The sequence below is a fragment of the Polypterus senegalus genome, chromosome 8, assembly GCF_016835505.1.
Source record: "Polypterus senegalus isolate Bchr_013 chromosome 8, ASM1683550v1, whole genome shotgun sequence".
In the NCBI taxonomy this organism is placed as follows: Eukaryota; Metazoa; Chordata; class Cladistia; order Polypteriformes; family Polypteridae; genus Polypterus; species Polypterus senegalus.
In genome coordinates this window covers 188,274,673-188,287,018 of record NC_053161.1, presented here as the reverse complement: position 1 = coordinate 188,287,018, position 12,346 = coordinate 188,274,673, and the positions used below count along the sequence as shown (strand labels likewise).

Genomic DNA, 12,346 nt, shown 5'->3' with positions numbered 1-12,346 from the left:
ATGGTTTATTTTCCCTACGCCCCGGAAATACATCCGAGTCACATGGACAAGGGGAATGGCGTGCTTCCGGGGTGAAGAAAAGGACTTTTTTATCAGACCCGGAAGTGATAGGAGATCACATGGACTGGGGATTGGAACACTTCCCGGTCAAGGAATATTAAAGGATTATGGGAGCTCCCAGATGGCGAGCTGAGTTGGGAGGCAGGGTGACTAAGCGTCTGGGAGTAGAGGATTGGTTTATTTGAGAATTGTGTATTGTTTATTTATTGAGTATTGTGGAAGAAGAGTGTACTTTGTGCACATTATTATTAAAATAAAAAATAATTATTTGGACTTTTTACCTGGTGTCTGACTAGTGGTCTGAGGGTACAAGGGAGTGAGAGAGCCCTAATCTGTCACAATTGGCGTAGCCGACAGGATTCTCTGGCCGTCAGTTTGGCAGAGGACCTGTATTTAAACAAAAATTTTATTATGGACAGAACCCTAAGAAGACAGTGTTAAGACACACACAGGAAAATCACCACTAATCCTATTTTCAAGTCCGTAATGGGGAAAAAGAAGACAAAGCAGAACGCCAGCAACAGCGGAGGTCTAGCGCTCGGTATTGCCTGCGCTCAAGATGAGCCATATAGCAGCTACGCGTATCGGGAAAAGTATCCAGATGAGGACGACTTCAAGGAGGTATGTGCTGGGGAAGGGTTTGAGAATTTTTTTTAAAATAACAAATGTTGTCCCGTGCACATACCTCCCAGATGTCGATCCGGAGGCTCTGCAGGAGGCAGAAGAAAAACCCAACGGTGATGGCGCTCTCTCATTCATGAGAACGAATAAAACGAAGGACTTACGCATGTTGGGTGCCGGCGATGGACACGTGACCTACCCCGGAAGATTATGGGAAGGAGAAGGTACGTGTTCAGCTGTTTGTGGCTTCACCCAAGAAAAGACGGACTTGGTTTTTCCGAAGGGGAAAGGGAGGCGAGCAAAGCACCGCTCTGTCTACAAAAAGGTAAGGAGGTCCGGGAAATGACTGATTGGTCCGTCGATAAATAGAGACAGACGGATTGCAGTCAGCCAAAAGCGGCACCACGGACCTCCGAAAGGAACTCCAAATCCCAGGCTCCCTTGCGGAACTCGTCAGAGCATGTGCCAGGAGCGGGAGTGCTTATTGGCTCCCAGCCAGAGGGTAAGGCTAGTGATGGCTCGAGCCTGCCTCCGGCAGAATTAAGTAACTTTTTGGACGTGTACGAGCTGGAGAGTTGCTTCAGCCTGTGCACAGTTTTTGACAGGTGGTGCAAACAATCCAGACAATCGTTGCAGACTTGTCAGGAGTGGCTGAAAAGCCTATGAACAAATTAAATGAGTACCTGCGGCGATTTTCTCAGGAGCATCCTGTCTTAATTGATTTGGTGGTACAGGTAGGTAAAGCCGGTACCGTATATAATGAAATAGGGATGCAGAGTGACACAGGCCTGCGTTTAATCCATAGTGGGTGCCAAGTGGATGCATGCCCTACAAGAGAGGCCGAAATGTTTACAGAGTGGCCGGGGGAAGGGCCGATCGAGCCGGAGCAGCTGGATGGTGCTGTCTCTTGGAGCGATTCGGTCCTAAAGACCCCGACTCATGTTATTAATAAATCTAAAGGGGTGCAGACAGGAAAGGGGCTTTCTTTCTCTCATAGAGAGACCCAAACTGTCGACAAATCCCAGAGTAAGCAGGAGATCCCAAAAATAAAATGGGGGTACTCCTGACAAGAAGGAGAAGGGCGTAAATAGCACAGAGGCAACGGGGGAACCCTCCTCAACAAGAAAAGGGGCAGAGACAAAGTTCCCCGAGTGTTTCTAGCGTCGCAGAGGGAGAATTCCGGGAGGACAAAGGTGGTGTTACAGCTGGGCCATATTTGGTACAACTGTCCCTGGAGGACAGGGGATAAAGTGAATTACCGTTATGAAATTCCCCCTAGGTTCTCCAGGGACCACTTCGGAAGGCACAGCCAGGGTCCGCCCAGAAGTCCTACCTGGAAGAAGACATCCTTCGCGTGGCTGGCCACTTCAAACCAGGGTTCTTTGCTGGGGGGGAGGGAGTACTGTGATGTATGGCCGGCTGTTCATCCCGGCCAATACCCATATGCCGCCAAGTGGAGCCCTCCCTGCAGTATGGAGGTTCCCCTGAAGACATTGACATTGGAGTCTTTATTCACAGCCCTGCTGGATACCGTGGGGGCCGCTAGGAGACGTTGCAGGGAGGAACAGGGTTTATTTTCCCTACCCAACGAAAGTATGTCCGAGTCACATGGACAAGGGGAATGACGTGCTTCAAGGTGAAGAAAAGGACTTTTTATCTGACCCGGAAGTGATAGGAGATCACATGGACTAGGGATTGGAACACTTCTGGGTCAGGAAATATAAAAGGATTATGGGAGCTCCCAGACGGTGAGCTGAGTTGGGAGGCAGGGTGGCTAAGCGTCTGAGAGTGGTGGATTGGTTTATTTGAGAATTGTGTATTGTTTATTTATTGAGTTTTGTGGGAGAAGAGCGTGCTTTGTGCACATTATTAAATAATAATTATTTGGACTTTTTACCTGGTGTCTGACGAGTGGTCTGAGGGTACAAGGGAACGAGAGAGCCTTAATCTATCACAATACTTTCCAACAAAGTATTCAATGGGTCAACAACTGAGTATATGGAGACATTGGTGAGGTGCTCTGCTCCTTCTCATCCACTTAGGTCTGACAGTGAACAGCATCTGGTGATGTCAGCTCTGTGTCGTACCAAATCTAAATCTCAAATCAGACGCTTTTCATGTGGAGCTCCTAGTTGGTTGGACAAGCTGCCCACCTCCATTTGACCTGCTGACTCCCTTAATGTGTTTAAGAAGCGAATGAAGACCTTTCTGTTCTGTGAATATCCACCAAACAGATCCACATGTTCTTAACCAGCTTGTTATGGCTTTGGTTGCCCTCAGCTGGCACACACCCTTAAAACTGAGATGTCAATAGTCAAATCTGAGGATGAGCTGAACAATAAGGACACAAATGAGCAATAGGAGATGCAAAAGTGCTTAGTGGTTTCATTATACATCAAATCAAAGTGTTTAAAACCAAAGTAAAATGCAGTGCTTCTTCACTAAAAAAGTTAAATAAATAAATATTCCCCAATAGAGTGTTCTTTAGTGGAGTTTAAAAGTCACAGTAAATAATAAATAAATAAATCATAAATAAAAATGAGGAAAAAATCACTGGAGGATCAGTCCATTAAAAACAAGTGCTTCAGTGCCATCTGGAACAGGGGAGAGTCCCGAGGCTTTGGAAAACATCTTGTATCACCCCAGTCCGAAAGGTACCACATCCTAGTGAGCTGAATGACTTTCGGCCTGTTGCTCTGGTTGAACCACACTTGTCTGCAGGTGTAAAGCGTGCATCGACAGTTTACCATAAACACATCCTCAGGGTTAATATCAAAAAGGTGCTATATACTGCATTATTGAGAAAGTCATGTGATAGCCTACACTGATCATGTGGTGAGATTTTTTTTTTAATGTCCCAAGAGACACAAGTGTGAGTTACAAACACAAGAGGGCGCCACTCCTCACACTGGAGTATCTCACTGACACGCCCACTGAGTTCACCTTCCCAGAATCCTCTCAGTGTCTCTGATGTCTACTGCACATGATGTGTGTGTCCACCTCTCGGTCACTAAGCCCACTGACAGATATATGTCGATGTCCTGTGTAGACCTGGGGGTCATGTCTTGTAGAATGAAGTCGGCCTGTTCAGTCCACTTGGCTATAATGGCGGTCACTTTCTGTGTCTCCCACCTTACTGTCCACACTGCCTTCAGTCCTAATCCTCTCCTCCCTGTCACCATTTCTTTCAGTGTATGACTGGCTGGTCATTTCTACTGCTGCTGTCCACCTTTACTCCTGTTCTTTAGACTGGTCCTCCTCTTTTATTTGTCCTTTGTTCATTCTGCTCATCTCCTTCTCTTGTCTCTCCTTATCTTTATTCTTCTATTCTCTTTGTCCTTATCTGTTACTTGAGTCCAGCTCTAGCTGTCCACTCCTCTTTGTCTTCTGTCACTTTAGTCGTCTCTTCTCCTCACACTGACTGTGTTTCTCCTCCTTATTCTATTTCACTGATTTTTTTTTTCAAACTTTAGTGAGGACATCAGAGGAGTGTAAGGGGGAAAGTGACAATGAGGGACAGGAACAAGTATGAGATTAAAATAAAGAATGGACAGCATGGGCTTATGGGACAAGAAATAAAACAACAGTCTGGACAGAGAGGATGAGGAGAGTGACCAGTGAGGTGGAGGGGTTCAGGGTCACAATGCTGTCTTTATGAATTGAATTGAAATCTGCAGTTGTGTCACCTCACGTCCATCTGTCTGTCCATAAGGGACACTGCAGTCTGTCCTGATTAAACACAGCATTTGTGTTGTGGGAGTGGAAAAGTCAGAGCCGTAATGTGACAAGAAATAAAATACACGAGACACACACACACACACACACTTGTTGTTCACTTACTGCAGTTTCTCTAATTTGCAGTTTTCACTCCTCAGCCCCTCACACAGCTGATCCACTCCTGAATCCCCCATGTTGTTGCTGGTCAGGTCCAGTTCAGTCAGTCGTGAGTGTGGACCAGAAAGAGCTGAGGAGAGAGCTGAGCAACATCTGGAGGTGAAACGACAAACAGATAGGCTGTGGAGAAGAAGAGAGAGAAGTGAGGACATGAGGACAGACAGACAGACAGACAGACAGAAGGACAAACAACACAAAGGTTTAATGGCCACTTGTATTCTGACTTTTCACTGAAGTGCAGTGTGAACACGAGACCACTGCCATTCTTGTAAAGTAAGGCGCTATATACTTGACAGGGTCTCCTGCCTTTACGCTGGACTGACTGGTGCCAAGTCATTCAGACTGACATGTGGACATCAACACTGGATAAGAACGTCACAGACATGAGACTGACGGCATCCTGCACTCAGGTGACCAGATGGACTGTCACAGGTGACCATGGGGTGAGGATGACAAAGTGGAATTCAGGACTGGCAGCTCTATTGGTGACCAGCAGCAGGTCTGTTTGTCTCTGTCTTTGTTGAAGTTTTTTATTTGTTGTGATTAATTTTTAATTATAGGTTCATTTTCTGAATGTGAATAAAGGAAGTGAAGTGAAGTGTTATGGTGTGTTTGCTTTTATTTGTTTTTATTATTTTGGTGATACTTTTTCACTGTTCTTGCTGTTATCCCAATGTGTCTTCTATTCACCTGAGTGACTCAGTACAGCCAGGAGTTTCTACTGGGATGGTACCTGCTGAGTGCAGAAACAGACCAGAGCTGATTCCAGAACTTTCCACTTTTTCACTTTGAAGAAATAAGATGAGTCTGATGAAGGTGACAAGCGGAGGACAACGAAATGGGGCAGATGTGGAGGGTCTCATTTGAGGTAACAGGTAACCCAACACATTCCACTTCGACTGTAATAATGGCGCCTGTGCAGTCCTTACATAATCAACTTGATGATCTCAAACTAAAGCTTGTGTTCAGACAGAATACAGAGAAGCCTGCATTATAGAGACGTGGCTCTCTGAGTCCATGAGTGTCATGGAGCTCATCATTCAGACTCCATCGTCACAGGTAAAGGGCCCAGTGATGTCTGCCCATCTGTATATAAATGGGGGTCTCAATCAGTAACAGTCAGTAAAGCAGTGAGCTCTGCAGACATTGATTTGCTCAGCGTGTCACTCAGACCACTCTACTCGTTCAGAGAATTTCCACAAATATTTGTCACCGTTGTTTGTATTCATCCTAAGGCTCACCCATCGATGTCAACAGACGATTATCACAGCTTTAGTCGACACGCTGAAAGTGAACACTCAGACCAAAGCATCAGAAGCCTAACCTTTGTCACCAGGCCTTAAACAAAGGCACCAAAGGAACAAACACATTTTCTGATTTGCACTTTGGTTGTAATTCTGCAGCACTCTTGTTAAATACTCCACACTATTTCTGACATTCAACACTTTCTGTAGGAATTTAAAAGTCCACAAGAAGACAGTGAAGCTCTGGAGTGAAAGTTCAATCCAAAGTCTCCAATGCTGCTTTCATTGTCCAGACTGAGATCTTTTGTTGGACTCCTGCTCTGATTTAGTTGAGCTTTGTGATGTGATCAGCAGCTTTGTTTCTGTTTGTGAGGACTTGTTGATCTCAGCTAAAAGTGTGAACGTCTATCTGGTCAACAAACCCTGGGTCAGCAAATCTAAAATGTCATTATTATATCAAAAGAAACAGTGTATTTAGATGAGGAAATAAGCAATGAATTAAAAAATTACCCAAACAAAAATAACATACTAAATAGCAGCCAGTATGGGTTTATGAGAGAAAGGTCCTGCCAAACCATCCATCCATTTTCCAACCCGCTGAATCCAAACACAGTGTCAAGGGGGTCTGCTGGAGCTAGTCCCAGCCAACACAGGGCACAAGGCGGGAACCAATCCTGGGCAGGGTGCCAACCCACCACAGGACACACACAAACACACCCAGCAAACAGTAGGGCCAATTTAGAATCTCCAATCCACCTAACTGGCATGTCTTTGGACTGTGGGAGGAAACTGGAGTACCCGGAGGAAACCCACGCAGACACGGGGAGAACATGCAAACTCCACACAGGGAAGACCCGGGAAGCGAACCCGTTTCTCCTAACTGCAAGGCAGCAGCACTACCTACTGCGCCAACCATGCCGCTCCTGCCAAACCAAACTTTTAAATATTTTTGAAGAAGCAATTAAAATAGTTAACAAAAACAAAGCATCTGACATAATTTATATAGACTTTCAAAAAGCCTTCACTTCTTCAGAAATAAAAAAAGGAAAAAATATGGTGTATTTACAAAAAAACAGTGCACTCCTACAAAAAATACACACACTCCAACAATGAAGGTGCTCTTCCTTTATCTCTGCCTCATGAAGCTCCTCCAAGAGGAAAAAAATAAATAAACAGAAAAAATACACAAGAAAAAAAAACAAGTGTGTGTATATACAAAAAGAAAAAACAATACACCAATCCCAAAATCAAAATATGTACCAACGCTAAATAATTACATATACCTCCACCAAAAATTATCACTAGGAGATTTATAACTATATGTCCAAAAGAATATATACAAAGCCGTCACACTCACAGCTAGTGATGGCTGCTCATTACTGACATTTCAACACCAGATTACCAAATGGCAGGTGCTTGAAGACTTGTTTCAAATGCGCCCGTCACGTGATTTTGAGTCAAGCTAGCATAATGACATCATTGATATCTGTGCAGTCAGCAGTCGATTTGGTCACTCACTTGTCTGCTGAACTTCTTTGGTTCAAAGCGCAAAAGCAGTTGTCTCCACTTCAGTGATAAGGTATGCTGACACGAGTTCAAATCCTAATTGTGGCTCACGTATTTTAAAATAAGGACTTTGTACGAAACAGTTATGTAGTACTTGTCTGTAAGTTAAATATATTTTGGAGACATTATGAACGATTTACATGGGCACCTTTTTCATTGGTGTGGAATCGTGTCCACCAAGAATCTGTAACAAATCAATGAGCATATTTTTCGTTAGGTAGAACGTATTATAACAATCCAGAATCTATTCTACCCCATGTCGATCATATCAGAGAGGCTAAGAAATGCTTCACTAAAGCCGACGTGGTCATTACACCACTATATGCGCAAGACATTCCTCATTAAACGTTTTTACTATTCAGTGATTCCCAGATCTGTTGCTGATTTGTATTATTGATTTCCAAAATGCATTGTGAGTTAAAGCGTGTGCTGCATATCTAATCACAACTGTCTTTCAGTGCCATCAACAGTGTCTTCTGCAATTTAAGAAAAGCCTCGGGATTTCTGCGTTAATGAGACAAAAAAGATGTTGAAAAGAAACTTTGTGAATTCATCCAGAAGTGAACATAAAGATCACTCAAGTACTGAGAAGAAGGAGCAGCTGGATAAGCACATCTGGAGCAAAACTTTCTTTTCTGCCTCACTCCGTGCTGTCCGTGCAACGCAGCCATAGAGAGCTTAAACAACTCAACACATCCACATAAAAAAAAAAACAAGAGGGTGACCTTTCTTGAAGGCTTTTATTTTGACATACCTTGTTGTAAACTGAAATATATACAAAAGAAACATACAGGTATATACAGGTGTACGACCAAAGACAATAAAGAATTATTTACAAAACAATACATAGTAGATAGTATGCATTAAACAATAAAGCTTTAAAAGACACATACACAGTCGGATCAAGACAAGAGAAGCGTGTAAACAGAGGTTCAAATTGCTGCATACCACAACTATCCAGACCTAGGGGTTTATATACCTTAAGGATATGCTTCGGACATGACCGAAACAAGAGTTAAAAGGGTGCCTATGTGAGACACATGGGGTTTATTGTATTCAAATGTTTATTAGGCGACCTACATGCTTTACATAGTTTCATAGACATTTATGACACCACTGTGAGTCTGGGACTTGATTGAAAAGTGTGTTAATAAATGACAAGATGAAGGGGGAGCACAGCTCAACACTTTCTAAAAAGCATGTGAGTCTGTTAGCAACATCCAACCCTTGTGAATGTATCTTATCTAAGGCTGCACTGGGGGGTCAGTAAATAAGAACTGTAGCACAACAGAGTAAATTATTGAAAGACTAAGTTTTTGTCATTTCTGTATTCTTAAACCATCTTCCAGTTCCACAATCCCCCGCAGTCACTGTCACATTCAATGTTCCCTGCTCCTTACCTGTCTTGTTACCCAAAGCATCAACGCTCAGTTACATTCAAGGCTTTACCGTCCTTCCTGTTGTGGAATGGAATTTAAAATCTACTGCTAGCTTCTGTATGAAAATCTGCATGTTCTCTGTGTGGCTAGGTATTATTATTAACAGAAGTGTGCTTCCAGCTGTGGAATGCAGTTTTTGACTCTTCCCAGCTGTTTCAGCAGTGGCTATGACAGGTTTTCTGATAAGCTTCATTCCAAATATAAGACTAGAATTTATGTTTTCCGTTGTAATCAATAAATGTTTCTAAAGGATGCTCTGTGGCCTTGGAGTGAAACTGATTTATTTTTTTCTAACTATTCTCTTTGAAGATTTTGTTATAAATGCAGCTGAACCCCCTTGTCGGGGGCCTTCCTTGCATTTTCTCTCTGTAAGGAAAAGCCACTCTGCTCACCAAGAAGTCAGAAATAAAAGAATTCTGTTTGTTTGAATTGTTGTCTGCCTGCTGTTGTTTTGAACCTTCGTCCACAGTTTTCTGGCGCCCAAACGTAGGGCGGAGATGGACAGGTGACTTCTCGAGCGGGATCGTCCAGAGGACCGGTAAAAGGGCCGGCTCTGACCGGGTCAGAAGGACCAGCTCCGGCAAAAGTTAGGACTGGCCTGCCTCGGGCGTATCCTGCGTGAGGAGTCCCTGGCCTCCTCTGACCGAATACGAAGGTCGAACCAACTGGGATTTCCTTAGCAGGTCACAAATTTCTTGGTGAGTAGACCGAGGGAGTCCGATTGAGTGAATGAAGTAGCTCAGGAATTTGACCGGTTTATGGGAAGTTAAGGAAAATAAATACTGTATCACTAACGTAGTGGATAGTAACTGAAAAATAGGGAATAATACTTGGGTCCCTCGGGGGACAGTGTAAGATACTACAAGTACGTTAGTAAGTTACTCCATGGGAGCGGGATAGAAAGGGGTGAGTGGCACACTCCTATTAAATAAGGGAATGGAAGTAAGAAAAGCATAGTATATGAATTGAGTGTCTGGGAATAACACTGAGTGGGTGGACGAGTTTTCTGTTCCTAACGTCTGGTCATAATCCTGCTTCTACGGGTTGCTCTGTGGTGGAGACATGCACTAGCAGTTTGGCACATACGAGGCGTCTGACGAAGGAATTGGTGTTAAGCACATCTTGTATTCCGGACTCCACGCTGAATATTGTTGTACGATTCTGCTAAACAACGGACACAAAACCACTTGAGTACTAATCTGGGAGTGGGACAGGACTGGGAGCAGAACGCCGCGAGGGCTGAATTGTTCTACTGTGGTCCAGTGCCATTCATTATGGGAAAGCAAAATAGTAAACCGGTCAAAGAGACTCCTTTGGGAAATCAAAAGTCTCTGTTAGAAGGATTATTTTTGGAAAGTGTCTCGGACACAAGCTTTCACTCGGGTCCGAAAGGGGGTTCACCTAGGAAACTAATAGAAAAGAAAACCGGATTAGACTTTAAGAAAGCATGTAAAAAATGGAATAAACAGAGTGGTGGCAGATGGCCGATAGACGGGACTGTGGACATATCAGAAATACAAGAAATAAGGAAAATATTATGTAGAAATGCACAAGGATGTTGTAACAAAGGTCCGTATCGAATGTACATGTTTGATAGATGGGAATTGGTGATAAAGGATAGGACCTTGGAAGCGGTGCAGAAGCGTAACGAGCTGCTGGCTGCTGAGGTCAAAACACAGAAAGAAAAGAAAGAGTTATTGCTAGCATTGCAGAAAATGAAGGTTGAGACAGAGCCCAAGCCTGAAAGTAAAAGAAAGAAGACCGAAAAGAAAGACCCCCTATACCCCGTAATCTGTCCACCCCCTCCTTACCAAACTCCTTCGATTCCACCTCCTGCACCCCCTCCTCCAACTGCACCCCTGTTAACAGATGAACTGTCTGGAGCAAGTTTTTATGATGGACAATATCATTATGACCCTGATGATTCAGATCATTCACAAGGTGCTACTGGGTTGCAATGGCAGAAACCAGAAGAGTCATCTGTCTCCCAGCGCACGAGAAGTCAGACCCTCTGCTCTAAACCTATGGGTGGTTTTACTTCCCCCTTCGGCTCCCCTAAACCTTCTGGCCCAACATTCTCTTGCCCCCTCATTGAAGTCCCCAACCCCAGACATGATCCCGCACAACCCCCAGACAATAATAATCCCACTACCATAATGATTTACTGAAATTAGGACATTCAAGAATTGAAGGATGTGGTGTCTGAACTGCCCGACCCCAAAACGGTCAGTGGACTGAAATCTGTGCAACAGTTTCAGCAGCTTGATGACATGTATAAACCAAATGCTGCAGAGTGGACACAGGTGCTCCGCCGAAAGCTGGGCACCACGTGGGCAACTGTAAATCACAGTGATATTAACGGTGCTCCTTGGCGTTGGAATGAAGCTCTTTCCCGAGGCCCCGGGAATGAAGGTCCTTTACTCGGCCAGTGGGAGCCTTTGAAAGGAGCCCTGGCAGAAAAATATAAAAAGGGCACAGACTGGTCACTAATTTCAGCCGCTAAGCAGAAAAAAGATGAGACAGTGAATGAATGGGCTCACCGGTTGCAAGATCTGATGGCTAATCACTCCGGGCTAGATAATGAAAATGATAGAATTCATGCTGCAGTGCCTACTTTTGTCTCGGGACTGAGAAGTGATATTCAGAGCAAAGTTCGCATGTCTTGCATAGGCTGGGAAAGCGCTACGTTCGAGGAAGTCAAGCGTCATGCAGAGCATGCTGAGAGACAGACTAAATTAAAAGAGTCAGACACACAGACCAAACTGTTGGCTGCACAAATACATTAGGATGCAGAAATTTCTTTGGAAGGCGAGGGTGAGGACGAGGGTTCCAATTATCAAGCCCTAATAATCCTTTCGCTCAGATGCCTGACCCTTCGGAGCAGACGCCAGCGTCATATGCCTGTTATGGCTGCGGTGAACTTGGACATTTCAGACGCAACTGCCCACACAAGCACCCTCCGCCACCCCCTCTCCCTGAGCCCAATGACATTCCTTGGTCCTAGGAATTAGCTGGGACCACCAGCCACTTTTTCCAGTTTCCTTTGCTTACTCGTCATGCCGATACTGATCCTTTATTGACTTTAATAGTAGAAGGCAAAGAAACTGTCTTTCTTGTGGACACAGGAGCCACGCGCTCCACTTTATCTCTGTTGGAGGTCCCAGCCTCGAAAGACACTGTGAAGGTTCTCACTGCTTCAGGACAACCACACACGCTACTAGTTTCAAAGCCTCTGCAAGTGCAACTCAGCACCGACAGCTCTCCATTACCTCATTGTTTCCTGTTAAATCATTTGTGCCCTGTGAACTTGCTGGGAAGGGATCTTATGACTAAATTGTCAGTCTCAATTTCTTTAACTAAACAAGGATTTTATTGCTCCATTCCTAAGCTCCTGTGCCAAACTACACAACCCAAGCCCTCTTTTGCTGCATGGACCCTTGACTTCTCACCACACACCCTCCTCTTGAAAGCCCTTCATTCTTTCCCCTCATGCCTATTTCCCCACTTACAAGTCCCGGACAC

At 44.4% G+C, this 12,346-nt stretch overlaps 1 protein-coding gene across 1 annotated transcript in view; it reads right to left on the bottom strand.

The window, feature by feature from the left end:
- Positions 1-12,346, bottom strand: part of LOC120534772 (NACHT, LRR and PYD domains-containing protein 3-like) — a 139,032-nt gene that overhangs the window by 37,075 nt on the left and 89,611 nt on the right. Inside the window, exon 9 of the mRNA XM_039762352.1 lies at positions 4,522-4,695. Within this exon, the coding sequence (XP_039618286.1) occupies positions 4,522-4,695 (174 nt within the window). The remainder of the gene's footprint in view (positions 1-4,521; positions 4,696-12,346) is intronic.